At 39.3% G+C, this 25,739-nt stretch overlaps 1 protein-coding gene across 18 annotated transcripts in view; it reads right to left on the reverse strand.

The window, feature by feature from the left end:
* Nucleotides 1–25,739, reverse strand: part of TJP1 (tight junction protein 1) — a 349,705-nt gene that overhangs the window by 9,106 nt on the left and 314,860 nt on the right. For 14 of the 18 annotated variants that reach the window (XM_072148049.1, XM_072148044.1, XM_072148043.1 and 11 more), the window contains 20 exons: nucleotides 22,475–22,577; nucleotides 21,831–22,113; nucleotides 21,393–21,496; nucleotides 18,628–18,796; nucleotides 16,846–16,990; nucleotides 13,285–13,427; nucleotides 11,818–11,923; nucleotides 11,570–11,720; nucleotides 9,994–10,102; nucleotides 9,191–9,410; nucleotides 8,493–8,677; nucleotides 8,172–8,267; nucleotides 7,967–8,049; nucleotides 7,159–7,369; nucleotides 6,723–6,823; nucleotides 5,934–6,284; nucleotides 4,243–4,491; nucleotides 2,843–3,712; nucleotides 1,956–2,047; nucleotides 1,238–1,462 (listed from right to left, as the gene is read on the reverse strand). In XM_072148049.1, the coding sequence (XP_072004150.1) occupies nucleotides 1,238–1,462; nucleotides 1,956–2,047; nucleotides 2,843–3,712; nucleotides 4,243–4,491; nucleotides 5,934–6,284; nucleotides 6,723–6,823; nucleotides 7,159–7,369; nucleotides 7,967–8,049; nucleotides 8,172–8,267; nucleotides 8,493–8,677; nucleotides 9,191–9,410; nucleotides 9,994–10,102; nucleotides 11,570–11,720; nucleotides 11,818–11,923; nucleotides 13,285–13,427; nucleotides 16,846–16,990; nucleotides 18,628–18,796; nucleotides 21,393–21,496; nucleotides 21,831–22,113; nucleotides 22,475–22,577 (3,996 nt within the window). Of the gene's footprint in view, nucleotides 1–1,237; nucleotides 1,463–1,491; nucleotides 1,734–1,955; nucleotides 2,048–2,842; nucleotides 3,713–4,242; nucleotides 4,492–5,933; nucleotides 6,285–6,722; nucleotides 6,824–7,158; nucleotides 7,370–7,966; nucleotides 8,050–8,171; nucleotides 8,268–8,492; nucleotides 8,678–9,190; nucleotides 9,411–9,993; nucleotides 10,103–11,569; nucleotides 11,721–11,817; nucleotides 11,924–13,284; nucleotides 13,428–16,845; nucleotides 16,991–18,627; nucleotides 18,797–21,392; nucleotides 21,497–21,830; nucleotides 22,114–22,474; nucleotides 22,578–25,739 lie in introns of those variants that run through there. The other 4 variants (XM_072148048.1, XM_072148061.1, XM_072148050.1 and 1 more) reach the window with 3 other exon arrangements.

Consider the following 25,739-nt stretch of genomic DNA (forward strand, 5'->3'; position numbering starts at 1 on the left):
AAAACCCCTTTAATTCAAAGGTCCCCATGGACATCAATGTACTAAGATGCACATACAAATACCTGCCAATAGTCAAAACTGTTAGAACGACAAAGTAGAACAAGCAAGACATTTCTACTTCCCAAAACTTCAGGGCACAAGATACATAAAAGGTACAATTTCACAAAAAGCAGACTTAAAGCAAAAAAGAAAAATAATACTACTTTCATACAGCACTAGTGCATATTAGCCTCACTGCTACCAAATCCAGTGCTTAGTAATAAAAAAGGGGAATTACACTGGTCTACCTCTTAGGTTGCATAGATACAAATACAGTAAATGTGTATTCAAATGGAAACAGGTTAGACTTTAGTAGGTGCATTACAAAATCTTAGGCACGCCATTATCGTCTGCACTCAATATTTAATCCACCATAGTTAAAAGGGGAAAATGTATACTACACAGCCTGATATAGTCCCTGAAACATAACAAAATGTCCTTTAAATGGAAGTACAGGCCATGCTACCGAGATGTATGTCACAGTGCCACTTTATGAGCCAAAGTCCAAAGGATTCTTTCAGTTCGGCCTAAATATGGAGTCAATAGCCATGGGAATGAAGAGTTACATCTAACCTGCTATAGGAGGAAATGGGAATATACAGCCAATAAGGAAATGTAAAAACCAGCCTGGAAAAGAAGCCACACCCAGGACATGAAAGTGTCATTTTGGTTACAGGTTCACAGTGATTCCCCCCGCAGGTAAGCAATAATAGTTAGTTGAGTTAGTCTAGCCGGGCATGTGAATATACACTGCAGTGTATCTATTAATGAGAATACTACAGATTATATATGGACACTACATTCTGCGATCACGTTCATTTAAGATATAATGACCTAAAGCCTAAAACTTGCCATATGAGAAAGTTGTCTGTTCAATATATAAGATTAGCCAATTGGTATTAGATCTGAATATATATTATTATTTAGCCAATAGGTATCAGGATATCTCCAGTCTATTGCTTAAAATAAGAAACTGTATGGCATCCATACACCTGCAGTGTACAATTTCATTACAAACTCAAGTGGCATCACAAGACCTTATAGTAGCCCCCAAATTCCCAGCACACAGTAAGTCAGAACGGAGTCACAGGTAAAGCTTTCACACATGAAGTGCTATTATGTCTTTCACTGCAAAGGGTCAGGATGTAGGTGCAATGAAGAGGTCACAGAGAGACAAGTGCAGCATGTCAAAACGTACTTGGAGGGGTAGCTGTTAAAGCTAAGTTGGCTCTGAGATTGTCCAGGTTTAGCAGGCTCAGGAAGGATGTTTGCAGACTGTGGTGGAGTGGGTTTTTCAAAGCTTCGGCGGTCAAAGTAAGACAACTGCTTCCGGTAGTATTCTTCGTCCTCCTCAGGATCATAGTTATTAGAACGTACAATATCCTCTGGTGGCTTCATTTGAGGTTTTTGCGGTTCAGGTACTCTTAAGAAAAGCAGTAACAAACATTTGCAAGAAACTGCCCAACACACAATCAGAAATAATATACATTTAGTGTTTAAAATATGCACATTTTTAAAGAGACAAAATGATTTTTGTCAGGCTCTGAACATGCCAAGCGTAGCTATGCAAGTAACCAGCACTGCAAGACGGGCATCTGGATAAATCCACTCAACCATCTAAGCAACAAAAAGGAGTTAGCCAATGTTTTATACACTACACATGGGATTACCTGCTAAATGAGCCTTCCAGATATCTTGTAAAGGACATGAGAAATAATAATGTGAGCAAATAAAAAAAATAACAAATGCACATCAACAAGTGGGATTCCCACAACTGGAGAATAAGCTCCAGACAGTTCTAGACAAAGCAGAGGTTTTATATATTTTCCCTTGCACTTTCAGCTTATGCTTGGATTACTTCAAGACTACAGAACAATCCACCAAAAGAAAAATATAAAAACCCAAAGCAATCTTACCTATAGGATGGTTTTTCTGGTTCGAAATGAGGCAGTGGGGCTTTTGATGCCGCTATAGGAACGGTTATTGGTTTGGGAGCAACTTCAGGAGCCTATCAGAAAAATATATAAATAAATAAAATAAATTTTCATTATTCTCTACATAATATATTTAGAGGAGGTAAAATAAAGCTAGAAAACAATAACCTTTAGAGGGTGAATATTGACCATATACAGCAGCACCCTGTTCTGCTGCCAAAGTTCTTATTGGAGGAAGTGCAAACAGGTGAGCTGAACCTGGACTTCTGACAAAGTTTTCCTTCTGTTCCTACCAGAACAAAAACAATGCCCTTTCCTCTTGTGGATGAAATAGCTGAAGTTGGATATTTATAGGGCATTCCCTCTTTATCAGTCACAATTAAAACAGATGTCCCATAATGAATGATGGGATGTATGTGGTACACGGATCCCAATTAAAGTAGAGGGTTGATTATTCAGTTTAAAAAAAGAAAAACTGGAGTTGGGGTGAAGACCAGAGCAAAGGGTTTGGATAGGGGGTAGGGGAGGGAGGAACAATGGGAATTGTTAAGAATGCTATTTTGTTATTTTGATAAATATTATTATTATATTTGTATAGCTTTTCATGGAATATGTGTATATTGTATTAAATAAAGATAAACTGATATAAAAGAGAAGAAAAAAAAAGATGTCTCATCAGAAAACAGATTATGTGACCTCATTGTGTACACAGCCACACAGAGCCCAACTGGTTAAATCACAGAAAGCTAAATCCTTTTGACGACCCATTTGTTTAAAAATTTTACAGTAAGATAAGTAAAATAATGAGCGCTAATTAAAAAAAAGGTGCAATTTAAATAATGGCCAAAAATAGGGTGTTGCTAAAGTACCTTTAAAGCTGTCAGGTCATTCAATTCCTTTGTTTTATCTCCTTGAACGGCTCTTTTATTCTCAAACATCTTAACTCTGGTAAGCACAGACTGTGGTTTCATGGCTGGGTCCTCCTCATCCTCACTTACAGCAGCTGGTGGAGGTAAAGGTTTGTTACTGTTGGGCAGAAGGTCTGACTTTAACTGTGCTGGAGGTGGCATGTTTTCTACTCTCGGGGAAATATCATATTGTCCCTGCTTTGTGTTAAATCCCTGGGAAGGGCTGTGTTCATAACCCCTTGGTTGCTGATCAAAATATGGTTTTGTTTCGGCAGCCCGGGAATTGGGCACAGAAGGAAAGGTTTGAGGCTCTGGCTTGTAACGGACAGGCATATCAAATTCTGCAGCAGGGGGTTCATCATAAAGAATCTGAGGTCCTTTAAAATTTTTAGAAGGACGAGGTCGATTGTCATAGGCAACAGGAGGTGGCTCCTCGAAACGAGGTTGCTGTGGAAAATAGCTGCGCTCAAGACTTTCTTCAGAATGCTGCCTAACACTAAAGTCCCTATGCTTACTATCAAACTGTGGCCTCTGTGGATAAGAGGACTGCTTGTCATCATAATAACCCCACTGATCATCATAAGTAGGCACATGATCATCACTATGTATTCGTGGGTCATAGCCATGAGAGAACTGATCCACATAATCTGAAGTTGGCTCAAATCTGTACGATGGATCATATTCTCTGCTTGCTTTCTCTGCATAGGATGGCAGGGCATCAAAGTTCAGGTTGGTGTCTTTCTCTGGTCTCTGATGACCAATTACTTGTTGTTTTATCAAGTAATTATGTCTAGGATTCTCTTCCATTGAATATGGCTCTTTTCTGTACACCTGCAGAAATTAAAGAGAGAATAGAAAACAAATAAGGGAGATAAGAAAAAAATATATTCTTCAATTCACTTTTCCAACCACAAGATGGCAGCTTTCATGCAGTATTCTCATGCTGTTGGGAAAAGGGTGATGCAGTGCAGATGAAATTTATACAGATTAAGGAATACATTTTAGATATTGAAAGAGTTAGCGGTGAACAGTATGGTATTCTTCTACTTGTGGAAAAGTTCAGCGATGTCCAAAACATAAGAAAGTGGAAAGAGAAAGCATGCATTACTAGAAAGCCATGCAAGATAATATGCAAGCATATTAAATTCCAGTGATTTAGATGCAGCCTAGTGAACTGCTTCAAATCTCCAATCTAATTTATTATCTACCTTTATTACTGCAAGTACTGGGCCAGCAAGGAAATGCTTTGCCAGTACTGACAGTATGCCAAGGTTTAGAAGGAAAGTGTTAAAGAAAGAGAATCTTGGATGCAAGTATGACTGGGAGTAGAACAGACCGGTGCAACAATGTAGTACAGGTACCTTTGCAGGATCTATGTGGACAGGTAAAGATGAAGGCTCTTGGTCTCTTAGCATTATGTGAGCTGCCTCAGTGTTAGGTGATCGCATTGGGCCAGCTTGTGCTTGGTAAGAGCTGTAGGGGACAGGGTTGGGATCCTCCAATCTGACATTACTTAGGTTTACATTAGGATTTACAGCAGCAGTTGAAGTTGTAGTGTTTGTATCAGACGGCAGAGAAAGGTAAGGGGCAGCAGGTAAGGCCTCTGCTTTCTGTGGAGTGTGTAAAATAATTGGTTCAACTTTCAAAAGAAAAAACAAAAATGCAAAAAAGCAAAACAGTGTCCTAAGGTCCCATTAAGATGTAAACTAAAGCTCATTTTGTATTCGATCAGTTTTATGTTTGATACGTTCTACAAATTAGTTCTGTATTACTAACCCTTATGCATCAAATAGGGATAACAACTAAAGACTGTTCTATTCATTCTGGAGGAGCTAGAAATCGCTCTTAAAGGACCAGTACCAAAACAGATAAACATAATAAACAGAAAAATGTTTATAAACAGATACACATAATAAAAATAAATAGCTGAAGCACAGAATCCGAACCCTGTATAAGGACAGTGCTGGATGCTATACCAAAAGCTGCTCTGCAATCTCTGTGAACCTTTTACTGGTGGCCACTGTATGACACATAGGATAACAGGATACCCTATTATCAGACTACCAAAAGAGAAATTTACTAGTACTGTATATACAGTTTACTTACATTTTTTGTCTATGCATGCTCTCTATACAAGATCAATATACAATTTAAGAAAAAAATAATGCCACTAAGAAAAAGACAAAGAATGGTAATAATACATTCTGAATTTGTGTGAGGGGGTAGTAACAGAGGAACATCAAACCACAAAGGAAAGGTAAAGTATATTTAACCAGCCAAGTTTAAATAGGAAATGCGACCATTACGCCAAAAAGATGTAATAAAAAAATGTGCAGTTTATTCAGAATTCTATATGAAAAGATTTGGCATTAATTTCGTCCATTGCATTGGAATGATATTTTAAAAGGGTGGTCCAATCACAACACCCATCACTTGCTGATCGGTGGTAGTCACAGAAGCAGTACCCCCATCAATACTCCCAAATGAAAATTGCAGACTGGTTGCAAATTCGCCCTGCTGCTCTGCTTCATGTCTAGGCCATTGCCGGAGATAACCAAGCACAGTATTTGGCTACTACCGTCAGTGCCATAAACAGTAAATGTAGCAGCAAAACGTGTGCTCAACCGGTCTTCATTCATTTTGGGCATACAATAGACCTCCACATTGCAGAGACCACTAGGATAGATGAGAAATTGGTCTCCTTGTATCCCTGATGTGTCATTACGTACATGTTCAGATGAGCGGGACTCTGGTGGTGTCCCTTATGCGGTGCATAGAGAAAACATTGTTATGAAAATAATACCATTGCCTTGTAAGGGTCAGTGCTCATTAAGTTGCAATATAAAAAAAAAAACATCTTAACATTAAAACGTTACTATCTTATGAGCCAATTAAGATAAATATGAAACTTCTGAAAAAAAAATGCCCACCAACACTAATCTACTGTTTTCTAGTCAAACGTGCTAAAAAAAATAAAAAAAAGTCTATAAGAACTAAAAAAAAAAAATAAAAAAAATCAACTGGCATGCATAGAGTGCTCAATGCGACTTACCTGTTGTGAAGGTACATTTTTATATCCTGGAGAGTCAGTTCTGACAATTGGATGTGGCTGTGGTGGATATGATGGATAAGCTTGGTTGTCCTGATGATGTATCCCTGATGTGTCATCACGTACAGGTTCAGATGAGCGTGTAATAGCAGACTCTGGTGGGGTTCCAGCCTCATCATTGAGGGTCTCATCCAGGTCCTGGTCAGTGTAAGCCCCTCCTTCTGTGTCAGTATCTTCGTAATCTGAGGTGTGCCTGCTATCAGTGCTATACATTGAGTATTCACTACCTGGTGCTGACAAGTAGGATAGACGGTCGTCATGCAAATCAAGATCATCATCTGTGCCACCTTCTGCCTGCACCGAATGAAGCCAAGTTAGACCAGGTTAGTAATTCGAGCTCTGGAATTTTACTGGAGAAGTCCAGGATTTTTATTCAGTGTAAACATTCAACCCCTTTCTTTATCAAAACCCTTTAGAATTTGTCTGCTTGTGTCAATTTTGTATAAAAGATATTGTAAAATCCAAAAAAAGTTATGTGTTTTGTTGGATAGCGCTGAATTATTGTGTATGGCGTCAAAATACAAAACAAGGAAAAGGAAGGCTAGCTTACTTATATATAGACTAAGATGTTTGTACGAGTTGTATTGTGCAGGACATCTAAATCAAAGGCAATTTTAGCAGATTTGCAGCTTCCTTTGAGTGAATTCCAGGCACTGCATTCTAGTGAGTATGCTGAAAACATTGCCACAAACTCATGCACTAATTATACCAAGGAATTGGAAGAAATCTTACTTTGCCTTCTGAGACCCAAACCAGCTGGTTCTGTTGCTGCTGAACAGCTTCTTTCAATGCTCCGTACCAACCATCATTCATAGAATTTAAATTAATGGTAGCTGCAAAACAAACATTGGTATACTTAGAACTGTAATTCCATGGTATCACCCTATATGTATGGAGGCAGAAAGACCAGATAACTATGTTGACAAGAGGTGCCTGGTTGTTAGTTTCAAAAATGATTTCTGCAAAAGTGCTGGTTTCAATATTGCAGCCAAAAAATGTGGACAATTATATATTCTGCTTCGTTTTGTGATGCATATCAAAGTTGGGGATATTTCTACAAAAAATTGGTGTTTAAAGTAATAATGTACATGAAGATGGTAAGAAATGAAAGCGCACTCATTTTTGTGTAGCCAAAAATCACATATCATAACTATAATTTTTTACTTACTTGTAAAAAGATGGTGATTATTTTTGCGTAGTTTATGTGAACGTTCAAAAAGTTTTCGGGCACTTTTACGAGATTCGGGACACAATCTCGTTCGCATAGTTTTCACACCCTGTTTAGAGTCAGGGTTAAGGAACACTACAATAGGATACCACTGTGCATAGTTCAGGCGGTCTACAGCATTGGGAGTCACATCAAGAAGTGCATGCTTATCCTGAAACAATATAATTGGATAACATGAGAATTATTTGAATAGTAAATAATAATAGTCGAAATAGGCAAAACAGCCATGGTACAAAAGAAACACGACTATAAGGCATTCTGCTCCACCACTCCACTCCTGCTCTATAATATGCGCCACATGCATTATACTCTTAATTTTAGAAAAAAACATTTAAATGGCAATATGTCAAATACTTGATAATGTGAATCATTGCTAGCCCACTGCAGAAAAATGCACTGTGGGTAACCTATTGATCACAGAAATGAAATCCATTCTGATATACATGTATATATTTAAACCAGCTAAATATGCTGAAATGGTTTTTTATTATGTGCTGCATTAACTGATTTTATATAAAATTAATATAAGTAATACACAATAAAAGCAAACATTCAATGTATGGGAGGAGTCTGATGATAAATAAAATATCTCAATTTCTAGACATTGGATAAATTGTTTACTAAAAAGTCCACCGTCAAATGCTTTATCAGCATGCATCAATCTTACATGGATCACAGTGTCTGCTATATGTAAATGATGACCGCAAAAGTCAATCTCTCAAAACATCATGCTGTATAAATCACTCACCCTGTCAATAATCTGCTTGATTGTATGAAGACGAATGATCCCAGAGCTCCGCTGGTCAGTTCCTGCATCTCTTGGTTCACTTCCTAAAGAGAAAGATTCTTTTTAAGTTACAGCTAACTGCCAAATCAAAAATAATTAACCAGCTCATAAAAGAATTGTATTTTTAAGTGAAAATTAACGAAATCTAACGGTAGACAAAACTTACTTGCCACCTCGTAGATATCTGGTTCCTCTCTTGCCAACTTCTCTCGTGCAACATCAGCAATAGGACCAAAGATAACAACAGGCCTGAGAAATCCAGCTGGAAAACAATTAGTGAGTAAATAAGCCCAATGCCCAAAGTTTAATATTATAATTATATTACTACAACTACTTTTTCAATACTCCAACAGCAACAGTATGTCAAATACATTAAATACATTTTTGACATTCCGTAAACACACAAAAAAACAAACCCAAGTAAACTCTGTTAAAACGTAAAGCTTCATCTTATCTTTTTAAAGGTATAAAAGCATGGCAAAACTACCTTCTCGCAAGACAACCCTTTCATATGCAGGAAACTTTGTCTGAACAGGTTGTGCCGAGAGGTCTTCCCGGCTTTTCCTGAGATTTCGCTTGGAACTTCGGAGACCCCGGAAGCGCCAAAAGTCTGCACGATCCCCTCCAGCTGTTTTAGGGAGAGTGTACTGCACACTTGCAAGCTGTTCAGCTCTAAAAATATAAAATTATACAAAAAGAAAACAATACATTAAACCGATAAAAGAGGAAATGTGAAATCAGACACAGCTATAGCAAATCGAAAAACAAAACTAAACTATTTTAAAATTGAGTTTAGTCACCACTTTCATATGCATTTCCATGATGCACAGCACGACTGCCATTTCTAAAGCAGGCAATGCTTCTTTGGACGTTTTCATTTTATTTTGTAAAAGCAGTCCACATTCAAAAGAAATCCCCCACTGCTGCCATTACAAAACTTACTAGAGCACCGACACTATCCTGGTGTTCTACCACCTGGTGCCATCTCTACAGGGTATAAATGGACATTTCTTTAAAATCAATAGCAGAAGCAAGTCAGAGATTAGGATTTTCATTTAGAATTTTAAAACTACTAGAAAGCTAAGGGAAGGATTACAACTTTGTTAGTGTTTTATAAAAGTAACATTTTACTACAGTGTCACTGGAAAGAAAACCGTACTATTCTAATGTCTATATATGTATTACCTGTTCTTGTTTGGGATAATTCCTCTTTCCACTTCCTTATGATTTCTACCTATTCGAATTGCCAGCCATGATCCCAACTTCCCATTGTAAAGCGTATCCACAACTCGAAATACCTCTCCTTTGTTGAAACTTAGGCCATAAGGAGATTCCTTTTCATACTCAAAATGGGTTCGGATATAAAAGGAATCACCAACATCTGATTCAACAATACGACGGTAAACTGGAAGAGACAAAGGATAAATTACTATAATACACATTCTCAGATTGTAAAACTGCTTAATACACATGACTACTTTCAAGAGGGATAAATTGAGTGTGGCAGCAGATTATTTTACTATTTCAAAGGAAAACATGCACGTTTTCACCAATCATGTATATATAGGCCATGAAGAAAAGCAGCTGGACGACCTAATACTCTAAGTAGTTTAATGTGTCCCATTGACACATTTTTTGACACTTTGCCTCGGTTTCAATTAAATAGAAGCAACATCTTGTAGCCCCCTCAAGCAAGAGTGGGAAAGAATGGCAAAATTCTGAGGTGTAATTTTCAGATGTATTTTGTGGTCAAGTTAATGGGGGACAGGTTGCTGGACTGGACTGCGAATCATTAAAATGCTGTGTGAACTCATCTTTAGGCTTCCTGCACACACATGTTGGCCTGCACACCTTGCAATATACACAAAATGATGCCAGGAGGATAATGCTAGACAGCTCTGTGGGTGCGGCCATTTTTAATGACTGAAAAACATATGGCAAGTGATTGTTTAAAGTTGGTATGATGTAGTATGATAAAAGTAACCAACCATCTTTCTTTTTCTGTGCCAGAATCGTGACCTCTTCTCCTTTTGGCAAATCCAGAAGAAACAGGACAGCCTCTTCTCTTATGATATTTGTGAAATCCACATTGTTTACCTAAGGGGGCAAAGAAACTATTTTCACATATTGATTCAAGGCCTGTGTACATCTACACACAAAAAACACCAGTATGTTTCAATGAAACAGAATAATGCACAAATAAACTTTAATCTTAAAATAGATGCTCTAAGGCACCAGTCCAAACTTTGTGGGAATGGGGTAAGTGAGCATTGGAGGGGTTTTTTTTTACCACCGCAAAAAGAAAGGAAAAGAGGAATACAACGACACTATTAAGAGGGGGAAAGTGGGAAGGGGCATGGGTATGGGAACATTATAATGCCCCCTTTTCTGTAGCCCTCTCTTTGGCATGCCCCCTTTTCTGTAGCCCTCTCTTTGGCATGCCCCCTTTTCTGTAGCCCTCTCTTTGGCATGCCCCCTTTTCTGTAGCCCTCTCTTTGGCATGCCCCCTTTTCTGTAGCCCTCTCTTTGGCATGCCCCCTTTTCTGTAGCCCTCTCTTTGGCATGCCCCCTTTTCTGTAGCCCTCTCTTTGGCATGCCCCCTTTTCTGTAGCCCTCTCTTTGGCATGCCCCCTTTTCTGTAGCCCTCTCTTTGGCATGCCCCCTTTTCTGTAGCCCTCTCTTTGGCATGCCCCCTTTTCTGTAGCCCTCTCTTTGGCATGCCCCCTTTTCTGTAGCCCTCTCTTTGGCATGCCCCCTTTTCTGTAGCCCTCTCTTTGGCATGCCCCCTTTTCTGTAGCCCTCTCTTTGGCATGCCCCCTTTTTCTGTAGCCCTCTCTTTGGCATGCCCCCTTTTTCTGTAGCCCTCTCTTTAGCATGCCCCCTTTTCTGTGGTCCGGTTGGGGTTGCATGAAAAGTAGCACTAAAGGAGGTGGTTGTGAGAAAGGGAGAAGCATATACACTGTGCTGCATATACACTGTGCTGCATATACACTGTGCTGCATATACACTGTGCTGCATATACACTGTGCTGCACATACACAGGATATGATGCCATTTGTTAGAACTGATGAGCTCTGGCTTTATTTGTGCATTCAAACCCTTATACATGCACATTTCTCTTATATCCAAACAGAAACCGCTCTGTGACATGCCATTGCTGGTATGTAACTGGAGGATCTGAAGCATGTGATCAGTCACAAGCTTATGACATCACGACAGGTACTGCAGCTGCCTGGAGCTTTTACTGATAAGAAGCCTGCATGGGCTAGTGATACTTTCCCAACCCTCCTCTCTATCTGCGGATTACCATTACCATTGCTTATTTTGGCTTAGTGCAGGGCTCGGCAAACATTTTTACAGGTACGCTTTAAGTATCAAAGAAACTTAATCATCTTTTGTTTTTTGATACTGACAAAACACATTTTAAAAAATCCCCATTATTTGGCTTTCAGTTCTTATTTTTCAGACATTCTTTGAGACCAGAGCTCAACCTGTCTGGTTATGGTTTTCATTTTCCACATTTCCCTTGAGCTAAACCTTACTCAAGGAACAATTTGAACTTACTCGAAGAATCTGATCTCCTTCTTCTAATCCTTCTTTTGCTGCAGGGCTATCCTCCAAAACACCCGCCACAAAAATGCCAACATCATTTCCACCTGCAAGACGGAGCCCCACGCTGTCTCCTTTCCTGAATTTTACCAGTTTCATGCTAGGCCTGAAGGGTGAACAATATACATTATGATATTTATTTGATGATTTAATTCCTTATTCAATTTCTACAAATGATTAAATTTTAGATCAACCAAACATACCTAAGCATGCCGTCTTCATGTGTGGAGTTTGGGAAAGGCCCATCAGATGGGCTAACAGGCAGGTCTACATCAGGTTGCCCGGACTGGGCATATACTGGCTTCGGCTCTGAAAAAAGAAAAGTATAAAAACTGAATACAAAAAAAGTGATAATACATCTTGACAATACTAAATAGTACCAGCTGTCTTCACCAAACCAGAGGAGTCCACTCTAGACACAGACAAAATTAACAAATTCCTTTTCTCAATGTTTCAAAGAGAGGAATCAATTAGTCAGATCATTAGATTCTCAGATCCAGGTATTGATACTTTTGCAAATTATTTCTGTATAAGGCTCTATGAACACGTCCACATGAGCAGACGTGTGCAGTGAGCCGCAAGGCGGCTGAAGAAAGAGGAGATGCGTCATCGTTTCTATAGTGAGCTGAGGGCCGAAAAATCTTGGCATGAATAGGACCTGCCGCAGATCGTGCGGTGCAGAAGCCAGGCTGCCCCTTATTTATGGTAGCGGTGGTGAGCCCGCTGTCGTTTTTGCGACTATTTCACCGCTGCCATTTGTGTACATGTGCATGGAGCCTTAGTTGTAGAACTTAAGTAACTGAGTAATAAGTCTAAATAGCCAGTCAACGCTTTGGATGGTGCAGAGCCACACAGTACAGAAGTAGAGATGCTAGTTTTAAGGATCTGACCTCTATTTAAAGCTGTTCTGTAGATCCAGCAATGAATAAAGCTATAGATGGAAATAATTTAGGCTTTTGCTACACAGCAACATGTAACCGAACTATAAAAGATGTCATAGTACTTGATAAAACCTACAGAAGGTGTTGACACACAAACAACCATGCCATAATTTTAACAACCGTAAATTGTAACAGCATGATGTTTTTAATAATCTTGCATAGCCAAAGATTATAGTGTAGGAGTAGCCCAAAAGGGCAATCAACTAATCTTGCCCCTTTTGCTGAAGGTTAACATTCCTAGGATAGATCAAAATTCTGAGCTCTATGATGCATACGTTCATATTTGCTAAATTTAGTTTAGAAACATTGTTTATGCCAGACATTTTTGAGGTGAGGTATGCATCCGATACACAGCTTTTATCCTGTTTATGTCCTACCCTTTCCTTTTCCTTCCTAACCTGCAATATTCAACATATTTACTCATACAGAGACATTTACAAACAACCCCAAACTACTGTAGTAAGATACAGTAGCACTGCAGCAGGCTCAGTATTCTCAATACCCCCTCTAAGAATCAGACTCCATTAATGCTAAGGTTATTCACATAAATTTTATATTCCTATTTTTTAAGTTTCAAAAAATGTTTCATAAACGTGGTAAAACCAAAAAACATTAACCTAAATCTTCTCATAAGCAATTTCCATAAATGCAACTCAACCTGCTCTTTCCACAGTTTGGAAATTTTTCTGGATATGGACTTCACACATAGACAATACACATAATTCCCACCTGGCAGCGGAGGAGTCTGCTTTTCTGCCCTTTCCTGCAAAGGTTCTTCTGCCGTTCTGGACAGGGTTGAACTATTTGTATTCTTCACAGGCGTAGATAAAGCACCAGGCTTCGATACTCGCTCATCCTCTTTACTCCGCGTGCTACACAAGACAAAAGTTGTCGAAATTCAAACATGAAAATTAAACAAAAAAAAAAGCCAAGGCTGGGTAATAAAATACAATTCAAAAGGAAGTAAACAAAAAAGGCCCAAAATAAGTAATACAGTGACCATGTTTCACATGGTTTCTCCATTCTTGGCTCACTGAATGGTTGCGGTGGTTTTGCTATTACAGCGAAACTCTAATAGCTGAAATAGGAATGGGCTGTAGAAAATTGCAAGACAAGGCACAGCCACTGCCAAACTATGTACAATTTCAATTTCCAGAATTTTTTCAATACATGAATGGCACTTAAAGAGCTTGTTAAACTTTTATCAGGCTTAAAATATTGACAATGTCTTCATATATCAGAATGGCAACTGCTACAGAGTGAAACTAGAAACGGGCAGATTAATTATCTGTAAATGTGACATAAGGTTACAGCAGATTATGTATCTGGTAGGCGAAAGGTACCATAACCCAGTCCAGCCACTAAACAGAACAGAGCCGTCTGCTTCCTCTTCCAGAGGAAGTAGCGTTATACCTCATGGATCTGATACAGAGGATCTATTTAACCTTCTGATGCTTGACATATGATCTATTCACATTGACTTTTTTGCAAAAGTTCATCTAGCAGACTATAGATCAGATTACAACTAAATTTTGTTGAAAAAAAAAAAAAGCTAAAACACTGTGCACCAGTTTTAACAACATTTTCAGAAATGTGGCCTGAAATTCAACAAGGATGCATCAAACATGGCTTTTTTGTGCTAATTAATCTAACCTATAGGAGGTGCAATGTTAGACTATACAGTCTTCTACTCCATCCAGGACAGATAAAACTGGCGCAGCGCAAGAATGTCTAGCGTAACTTTGTACTGTACAGGAGGCCCCCGACTTACAGACGCATCTCTGTGACCTCTGGTGAAGCTTCCAGGCTGCAATGATCAGCAGTAAGGTGTCTGTAATGCAGTTTTATTGATAATCCTTTTTACCAAAACAGCACAAAACCAGGGCATAACAAGCTAAGCTAAAAGTAAAGCAGATCCTGCCAGAGGGGGCACACACCACTGCGCCAGCGTGCTTGGTTTACAATCCTTCATCTTGTTGGTAGAGGTCCTTTAAAGAGAACCAATTATGCAAAATAACCCCCCTAATCTAAATATATTTTCATAAACTGCCATTGGAGAGCATTGCCTCTATCCCTTCATTGTCCCTCTACATGCCTATAAACTTAGGAATGAGGTCCTAAAGCTGTATGCAAATGACCTGTGAAATGTCCAATGAGTCATTAGCATATTCAAGCTGTCCGGCTTATTCGTGAGTGGGAGGCACAGCCACACCCCTAGTGCTCGACTGACAGCCTGTATAATGATGTGAGGCTGTATAATGGTGTAATGGCTGCCCCATGTGCTTGCTGGCGCCCCCTGCAGCCTGTGTGTGTATGTGAAAGATACAACAGCTCCAGGATGCAGCCATGTTATATATAGCAGAACATGTCAGATTCATGTGTAGCCGATGTCTGTGTCTCTCACCTGTATATTAGGAGGATGCAGCATGTCAGCCGATGCAGCACACACACTAGCAATGCTTTACTATACATTACACACAGACATGAGCAGGGGGAGGAGAGGGGGAGGGGTAACAGGTGTGACATCACTGCCTCTGACCATGTGACCAGCCTCATTTACATAATAAAGAATACATGATTTTATAATGATTAATGTATGAAGTGACTAGATAAAGGCTGGGATGGGATCCTTGTGAGCTGCTCCAACAGGTAGAGGTGACAGAAATAGTGACAGAGTCCAGATGACAGGTGTCCTTTAAGAACAAATCTAAAGAACGTGTTTTTTCTAAACCTGCCCCAATGTTCACAATAAGGCTGTGCATATTTGGGAGTATTATTTTTTGATATAAAGGATAGCTCTACTATATTTTTAGGTATATCAAGTGAAAAAGTCGGTAGTATAGTCCAACATATTTATCATAATAAGTACCGGTAATAGACTCTTCCATAACAGTAGCATGTAAAGTCAACTTTGCAAAGTAATACAGGCAATCCCAGGGTTACGTACAAGATAGGTTCCGAAGGTTTGTTCTTAAGTTGAATTTGTAATTTGAAACTGTATATTTTAGAATTGTAGTTCAAAGCATATTTTTTTTGCCCAGTGACAATTTGGAGTTTCAAAATTTTTTGCTGTAGTAGACCAAGGATTATCAATAAAACTGCATTAGACACCTTACAGCTGATCATTGCAGCCAGGGACTATAGTAAAGCATCCAGAGAGCTTCACCAGAGGTCACAGTGGGCAGAGGGGTCTGTCTGTAACTAGGGGTCGTCTAAGTAGGGTGTCCTTAAGTAGGGGACCGTCTGTATACTGAAATCCCTGTTAACCACCAATAACAAAAAAATAAAAAATGTGCAACCCTTCCAACGTGACAGCCACCAATCACCACCTTCATTGTGCTCAGCAAAGGCCATCAAATATAATAAAAGGTTTACATTGCCATCGTTCTGGACCTTTATTAATTAGAATTACAGGAAACGTGTTCCAGAAAAGATAACAACAATTTTAGTCAGTCAATAGGGAACAAGTCTGTGTGGAAAGATAAAGCCAGCTATTTTTTATGCATGGGTGTAGCACATAATCATACAATAGGCTGGCAAACAAAGACCCTGAAGACCTTAACACCACTGACATTATAAAGAAAATATGTAAAAAATAAAAAGTAGAAAGTACCACACGAAAATTACCAACCAGAGAAGCAGTCGGATTATTTACACCTCTCAATCTATTCATACCCCAGGCAGACATATACAATTTTTCTTGAGTGTAGAATTTTAAAGAGGAAATGTTGCTGCCAGATCATGACCACAGCAGAAGTCTATGGCATCCATTCAAGGTACGGTGAGAATGTGGGGTCACATCACGTGACCATGACCAAGCCCGGTCAGCTGCAAGATACAATTTTGCCTGATTTGTAGTGTGGCCTCCCTGCTTTCAATGGAGAGAAGAGGGTGAGGAGCACTCACTCCCCCGCACTTCTCCACCTGGATGTGTGAATGTGGCCTTAGCTTACTACATTTTCTTCGGTTTTATTTTATACATGTCGGTTTCACTAAAAGCGCATTGAAGAAGTCTACGAGATTAGTGAACAAATGCATTAGCGTTTTGGGAGGAATTTCGTTTGATGTGTTGGAAAGGCGTTTCAAAATGCAATAAAAATGTATCCAAAGTGTATTGTGTGCAAGCAGCCGAACCATACTGACCGCTCAACAACAGAGGTTTAACCTGGATTCAATAATACGCAAAAACTGAAGAATGCTTGAATCAGCTCATTTTAAAGCTCCAGAAACTCCTCTCCAAACCCCCCCCCCCCCTAAATTAATATGAAAAGAAAGCAGAGAAGAGGGCACCTGCTGTTACTGTGCTGTTGTGGAGAATGTCTGGAATGGTCTGAAGGCTCCGATCTCTGGTCAGGAGACCGTGAACGGCTACGGCGCGGTCGGTCATGTGAACGGTTGGAATGATCCGATGTCAGCGACTGAATTTCAGAAATATCTTTTCATAGGAAAAAAAAAAAAAAGCAACAGGTTTAGATTCAAAGATAATTAGTAAAATGTGCATTTAACCAACTTCTTAATATAATGCAACAACTTTTTGACCCCTATAAAATCTAGGTTAGGGCCAATTCACACCTCAGAATTTTGCAGTACAGGCAGTCCCCGGGTTACATACAAGATAGGGACTGTAGGTTTGTTCTTAAGTTGAATTTGTATGTAAGTCGAAACTGTATATTTTATCATTGTAGTTCCCGACAATTTTTTTTTTTTTGCCCCAGTGACAATTGGAGTTTCAAATTTTTTTGCTGTAATAGGACCAAGAATTATCAATAAAGCTTCATTGCAGACAATTTTAAGCTGATTATTGCAATCTGGGACTATTTTAAAGCATCCAGAGAGCTTCACCAGAGGTCACAGTGGGCAGAGGGGTCCGTCTGTAACTATGGGTTGTCTGTAAGTCGGGTGTCCTTAACTAGGGGACTGCCTGTAGTTATTTTGCATCAGAAGGTGACTTGGGGTACATTCTGACAGCTGAATGCCCATCCGGCATACCGCTGTGCGCTGGAGAGGAGGGGGTGTCCCCTCCATAGAGAAAAGCAACACATGGCCACACACACACCTGAATGCACCCCCAGGGTTTTTCTGAAATTTTTTTTGCTGAAAAACTCTGTTTATACTTGAGTATATACCGTACTGAATTCTGTATAATAATTAACATGGAGAACAATGTAAAGCTGCAGCGGAAATCACTTTATCCTTCAGTGTTTGCATCCCCAGAATTGGCATAAAAGTAACACCTCATTGATTTCAGTCAATGTTAACCCTTGTAGAAGATTTTAATCATAGAAACTATTCATATTGTTTGCCCACAAACTCCATTAGACATCACTCCATTCCAAGTCTTGGCAAGGTGTGAGAATTTGTTCTAAGCGTAATGAGCCAAAACATCAAGATGCAATTTGAGGGGGAAGGGGTATAACATATATTTTTATTTTTCAAGGAATGAATAAAATAAATTGGAAAAAATAATAATACAATGAAGTCAAAACATTCAATCTGAACTCTCAGCAATGAGATCGAATTCATATCCGTGCTACAGATGGTCATACTGGGTTAAAACCGAGCAATTTTTCACATCAAGGCACAATGACTGCACCATGTCACTACACTGCACCTAAAGAAGGTCCTATTCTTGTCCGCTTTATTTCATGGCCGATATCCAGTGCCGAAACATGATGCAAATAAAGCCTGTCTGGCACACACATGTTCATGTGCATGAGGTACCCATGGGGGTTCATGTACAGAAGTTTTACATGGTAAGTAGCACCGACGTGCCTTAAAATATTCTCAGACACAACACTACTTATTCTACTGCTCAAGCACAGTTAAGGATGGTAAATGAAAGAGTTAAAAAGATCAAATCGGCAAGACTCAAACATGTTATTTGTGAGGACACTAAACATTATACATTGAACTGTCTTTATAAAGCTCCATCCTGCATAGGTAAGTGAGGAGCTTGTAACGTAATCAGTTGGCCATCACTACTACGTTAAGCGATGCTGTCACGAAGACCACCATCAGACAGAGGAAGAAAAAAAATTAAAAAGTACATTACTATGAGCTTTTTCACCATACCGTCTCTCTCTGAAGCATTTGCAGAATGAAGGCTGTCATCTAGATCCGGAACATTCAGTAGAGTTGCTCGCTCATCCCTTTGAACAACCATTTTTAATTTACCCTTTGACCTTTCTATCAACGTTTTTGCATCAGACAAAGACATGTTCTCGGTGACCGTGCCGTTAATCTGTAAAATAACAATCGAGGGATTACTGATCAGTCATGCTTGGAGTAAATAATTTCTAAAAGATTGAGTGACATATAGCAAGTGAACAAAGAGTGGAGGAATGTAGTCTGTACAAATCCTGCAAGCAAAGCATGATCTCTGTCTGTAGCAGGCCAGACAGTCCTTCTCTACATCATTTTTCTACAAATTTAAGTTATCAGTGCACCTATGTGTAGCGCTGTGGAACATGCTGGCAATAAATAAATAATGGAATTATTATCTCAAATGTTTTCTGCTTATTTTTAATAGAAGTGTCACCGGCTGTTGGGGATGAAAAACACTTGAAAGCAGTATGAGGGGAAAAAAAGCAAAGGAGAAACCAATTGGTTAAAGCAGCTTAATGATTAAAGGGGATGTCCCAATTCATAATCCATTGGCTGCAGATAGTCTAAAACCACCAATAGTAAAACTTGCCCCAATGCGGTGCGGCACTGTCATTCACCGTCTGGTACAGAGGCTCAGCAGTAACACTGCACCTGCTACAGCCACAGTTTTATTTCAATAGTATAACAGGTTAATGAATTGGGACATCGCATTTAAATAAAAAATAGTTTCTGAAAGTTTTTCTTAAGGACATCTACCATCAGTTTCACCAATGGTAGATCTGTAGCACTTATGCACTAAGGTGAACTGTTCTTAGTAAATAAAGAAAGATCACACTTGCAAAGAAAATGTTTTTAAAAATATGTAAATTAGTCAGAGGATCTAAGGCTGACGTCACCTGAGTAACTCTCCGCATCGCAGGCTTTTAATTTGTTCACACTCCGCGCTGTAATAGTACTGCCTCCTCCAGGCTGAGGAGCTAGGAGTCGGTCGGTGATGTCAGAAAGCCAGGGCTTGGAGAGAGCGGGGCAGGAGCTCCTCAGGCGGTAAGCGTGAATAAATTAAAAGGTGGCGATGCAGAGAGGCACTCTGGTGATGTCAGCCTGAGCGCCTCTGGTTAATTTTCATATTTTTTAAAATTTTCTACAAAACTTTGGATCCAAGGCACTGATAATCTCCTATTTCATATGAATCTAGAATTGTGTTTCTAGGTGCCAAGGAGATGGTTAGTGTTAAGGTAACATGAAGTGCTTTATAAATAATAAAAAAAAGTGACTAAGCGTGAATATCTTCGGATAGCCGGTATCTAGTAACAAAATGCAAATGAAAGAGGAGCCTCTCCTCTATCGGAGGAAAAGAAATAGATTGTAGGTGCCAGGGATCCAAAGTTATAGCTCCTAGAATTCCAGGACGTATCTCATAAGAAGAAATCATCATGAATGTGTGGGGAAATAAATTCTTGCTATCCTATAGAGCAATATGTGGCTTCACAAATTTCAGCCTTTGCTGAAGGCAAAAATCCCATTTCAGCAGTTTTATTAACATTCTTCATCCATGAATAAGACTACTCCAGTATTCCAGCATGAGAAATGTAAACTCAGCTAGTGTTATTGATCAACATCCCCATGAACCGTTTATAAAGTGTCACCGCTAGGATGAGAAGACAGGCACATCTGTGAAACAAAAGATTGCCAATAATCCAAAACTACAATACAAGCAGAAAAGGGCGATTTTCCATTTAGCAGATGAAATCACTGCATTATTTTAGAAAGAGTTATCCTTTAGCCAGGTGGTTAAGAGTTTGATCTGGGCAGAAGTATAAGCCACAGAAATGTAAAATCATGGAGATATATGCAATGTAGAAAATGTTACAGGAAAAATGGTATTTTACATCAGTTTAAGTAAATCAAAACCTGAAGACCTGGACTGCACAGAAGATGTACAGATCTTTCTTCTACGTCTGTGTGAACATTAGCTAAAGGGCAGTTTCACACAACCATTGTCAGTTCATGATGCACAGACAATGCAGTGTCCTGTTTCACAGACTGACCACTCTTCCACGTGCATCATACCAACATATCACACAAGAGGGAAACGTAATCATGTGCTGGAGTATGAAGGACCACCCATCTGAGCACAGCAAGAGTCTCCGGAGTGCTCAGACCAACGAGGTGGAGGTGGTGTAAAAGAGGAAATAATGGCACCTATTGGTGGTTCACAAGCAATTGCCATTATTTTAGGGCTCGTACACCAGAAATGTTGTACACGTCCTGATAGATGGCACCCAAAGAGTTCCTTCTCCCCCTTCTGTGGCTGTAGGAGACCTTTTTTTGTAAAAGTGTGCAAGTCTACCACTGACTGTTTGCAAAAGAGGCTGAGGAGCTCCAGTCTCTGTTACCACCTATGGAGCCTGGAGCCCCCAAGGCTAATTTGCTTACAGTCCTTCATCCTGGTGGCAGATGCCCTCAAACAAAAACATTCATAGATACAAGGGAGAGCTCAGAGCTCAAACACTTCAGCACCAATGCAACAGACATGCAACCACAGAAACACTGCAAAGTGCATGGGGGCATAAAACAAAACACTGCTTTAAAGCAGCTATTTGTTAAATTTGGTTAAATAAACTTGCCTAAGTACCAAATAAATAGGCTTATTATAAAAGCTAATGCCATATGTTCCAAAAATACAGGTAGCTTCAACAAGAATATTGAAATGTGTACATTTAAAAACATACCTTAAGCACAACATCACCTTCCTGAATATTTCCATCTCTTGCCGCCAGGCTATCTTGAGAGATTTCTTTTACAAAAATGTGGCTGGCTAATCGTAAGCCATATTCTGCAAGACAAGTACACAAATTGCAATTACTTCTGGTACATGTACATAAAACTCCCACAGTAAAAATGAACAAAGGTCAATTGATATAAGAGTATTGCCAAAGAAAGATACCCATCTGCACGCCTGTATACATGGCCATGGCAGATATATCAAAGTGCACCCAAATAACTTTATGAATGTGGGAGTAAATTGCACACCCATTAGGAAGCCCAACCTAGAGACTGATATTTTTCATCAAAAAACTTCCAGCACAACACAGCTGTAAATATCACGAAACCTACTAAGATGTAATGACGAGAGGACACAACAATGGATTTCAATGGCCATAACAAACCTTCATTTTTTCTGGATTTCACCAAGGTCACTTTGGTAGGTTTTGGAGGTTGACTGGAAGCGATGGATCTTCTGTCTGATCTGGGCGACAAACTTCTCTCTCGGCTGGCACTTCTATCTCTCACCCAGCTCTTCTCACTCCTCCTACTGCTGGCAGCAGGACCACTGTGGGCATTTCTCTGGTCAGGCACATCTTCCTCATAGCTGTCCCCATCATTTTCAGACACAGGATCCGGATCGGGACGAGCCACTGGAAGCTGTACTTTTTTCTTCCGCCGTATAGTCTTTATTAGGTGATGGGAGTAAAAAATAAATAAAATAAAATCAATCATTTCTACATTTTTGAAAGAAAACAAACATAATGCAGCAAACGAACCAGCTTCTTATAAATATCCTGTCAAGCTTCACAAAAGATAACATTTTGTAGAATTTATGATTTACCTTTGTCAAAGGGAGAGCCAGCCTAGAAATATATGACTGACTTCCCTGCATTTTAATCTGAGTAGAGTTCAAAACAACTACAGCAATAAAATACAGATCAATACACATTAAATGCATGAAAACTGTTCCAAGGAAAATGTCACTACTGAAAAACTTGTATAATTTATACATAAATCTGGGATTTTATATATTAAGTAGACTTACAATTTTGGCATTTTTACCACTCTTTCTTAACTGCTGAACTGCAAAAGCATGCTCAACATTATCCATGGAGACCCCATTGACCATCGCAACCCGGTCATTTTCCCTGAAAAGAAGAAATTAGAAACCTGTAAGTAGCATATTACAACCCGAGCATAGAAAAACAATTCACCATTCTGGTTTCTATCAAACATGATCAGATGCAAGTCATTTTATGATTTATAAATGCCTCGACCTTCACTTAAGCCTTATAAAAGACAAGTAGTACAATTTCGTTCCCTGCATTTTTTATTGTGCTGTCCATTTCCTGATGCATACACAATCATTGCGTTGTGCCGCGGGTTTTAGCAGTGTCGCCAGCTCACAGTAAAATATTTATGTTTCTCAGAAGATAGGCTTTCCAAACAGGAAAATACAATCACTATACCACCCACAGGTCCTTATGTGCAATGGTCTCTCTGCCCACTGTTAAACTAAATCTTTAAAACTTGCCTCAATCCGGACCTCTCTGTTCCTGTGCAGTCGCACAGTGAAGCTGGTGTACAACACCTTGGCATCACTGCGCATGCGCCATTGTGTAAGTACTAGACTTACACAATGAAGCCGGGGTGTTCTGCTTCAGCTTCAATGAATTACTGCACAGACAGCTCCTGCGTCTCTAGGCAAGTATAGGGGTTTTTTTTTTTTTTTTTTAATATAGCAGGCACAGAGCTAAAGGGTCACTCTAATGTGGTGGTGCCAGCATTCAAACCATCACTAATCAGAATTTGATTCCATATCCTTTAACTTGTTACCCCCTTAATGCCTTACCCGAGAATCACAAGGGTGGTGTGACCAAACAACATCCATCAAAAGCTCAAGCTAGTCTTCCAAGAATTTCAACAGGGATTACTGTCTAGAGCCAAAACACGATGGTGGAGGTGGTCTGAGAAATCCAGCCACTACACGTCTGGACCCAAGAACAGGACAAGAAGGGGACTCCCAGCATCATAGTGCTACAAGTCCCTTTCCCTTGCTGCAATCATTAATACAATTTGGTGCTGCTGTTCTCCAGGGAAAAAGGTCCTCCTTATATCAAACATCAGTATGATACATAGAGTCACATCCTTGGCACTGTGGTCGGTCCTTGAAACAGGATACATCACTGTACATGATTGATGAACCTACCAGCAAACGCATGGTTTGTTTTTCATGGAGTAATCATGGCCATGTGTCTTAACCTTTGTGTATGTGGAGATTTCATCTTTGCAGCAGAGAAGTGCTAACAATTACCAAAGGAATCCAGGAGAAAAAAAAATTGGATTTGAATATAGAGCAGATCCTAGAACCAAAATGTTCATCTGAAAGAGGAATTGAATTCCATCCATGAGACAGGGATACATCTGTTGTGAAAGACCTTCAATACCAAGACTGGAGCAGATTCTGTGTTACATTAAAAGTCTATTCTGCTTCCTAGGTGTTAATGCAGTGTTCATACATTTTCAGCTAGTTGTGCTAATGTAGTTAAAATAAAACCAAGTGTGAAGCGAATATGCATGAATTACACAATAACACCTAAAGCTGCTTCTTACAGGTTTACAACACTTTTACAGCAAAGGGAACCCTGATTGAACATCTTAACTGTAGAAAGCTCAAAATAAGGGTTATTTCCAAAGATGAAGAAGTCTCTGCCATGCATCATATAGAGACCATAATAAAGTTCCTCATTTACAAGGCAGGATTTACATTTGGATGACTACACAGAAACACAGCAGGACATGTTATGGGAATACTAATACATCTAATACAACAAGAGGACTTGACCATCTAAATAGCCATCATATGCCCTGTATAGTGTGGCACCATGGAGACCGTCAAGGGAATGACACGGCATCTCGGGGGGAATTTACCAAATATTTTATGCAAGAAAGTGAGAAATATTATAGCTAAAATCATATGTGAATTTTTGGTAGGAGACGTACCTAATATTAAATCAGTGGCAAACACTGGTGGTTCTTGTGCTACCAATCCATAAAGGTTTTTAAATCTATAAAAATCGATAACTTTATTTAACATCCCATGCCATGTACTGGGAAGCACAAAAGAAATTCTGAGTGTCGTGAATTTGATGCACCATTTTGTTGTAGGCTTGGTTTTTACAGCTTTCAATGTAGTAATGATTCCTTTATTTATATAGTGCACAGATTACGCAGCGCTGCACAGAGCTTGCCAAATCAGTCCCTGTCCTCAATGGGGCTCATAATCTAATCAACCTACCAGTATGTTTTGGAGTGTGGGAGGAAACCCACGCAAACTCGGGGAGAACATACAACCTCTTTGCAGATGTTTACCTGGGTGGGACTTGAACCCAGGACCCCAGCGCTGCAACTGTGCACAAATGACACCTCTCCTTTATTATTTGAGTTGGTATGATCAAGGGGATACCAAATGAATGCAGGTTTTACCTTGTGATGCCAAGAACTTTTTCATACTTCAATGTACAGAACTGGGTAAGGCATAACATTTTGTGAGATGAGCTGATGTTTTCATTGCCATCACTTTGGGAATTGTATGACCTTTTGATCACTTAGTACATTTTTTAGAGTTTGACCCTTGTGTGCCATTTTTCACAAACATTTGGGGGCTCGCCTCCAATAAATGTTTTTGTATTTTTTGGGACTTTTGGGATACAGCAATACCTAATATTTTTATGATTTTATTTGTTTATCATCTTTAAGGGATGAGATTCAATGGAGCGTGCAACATATATCACACAATGCATTTTTTGAGGACAGACCAAGTCAACAGATAGTCAAACTTTGCAGATCCTATAAACTCACAAACTGCGCCAGATTTATCATTCAGATTTAGACAATCTATGTATTTGCCACCGGATAAGGTATTTCTTTTAAACACTTGATTTATTAAAAAAAAAAAAAACACAACAACCTGGAAAACTCAACCTTAAAGCCAAGCTGAAAAGCAGAGCATTACAATAAGGACCGAAATACATACAGCACATTAACAAATCAATGACTATTTTATTACAGAGTTCAATTATGCACGGCCATTTCATTACAGAAGAGGCCTCTTCACATTTGGCAGGCAGAACATTTATCATCTGTGCTCACGGCTTGTCAAAATAAAGGACTAACAAACAGGGGAAAAAAATTGCAGTCCACAACATCCGCAAGATAAGATAAATCAGATTTTAGACAATTGTCAACGCCAAAAAGCAGTGGAGCACATACACCTGGAGGAACCTGTTCCTTCAAATATTCAGAAAGTG

Source organism: Engystomops pustulosus, chromosome 4, assembly GCF_040894005.1.
Source record: "Engystomops pustulosus chromosome 4, aEngPut4.maternal, whole genome shotgun sequence".
NCBI classification, from domain to species: Eukaryota; Metazoa; Chordata; class Amphibia; order Anura; family Leptodactylidae; genus Engystomops; species Engystomops pustulosus.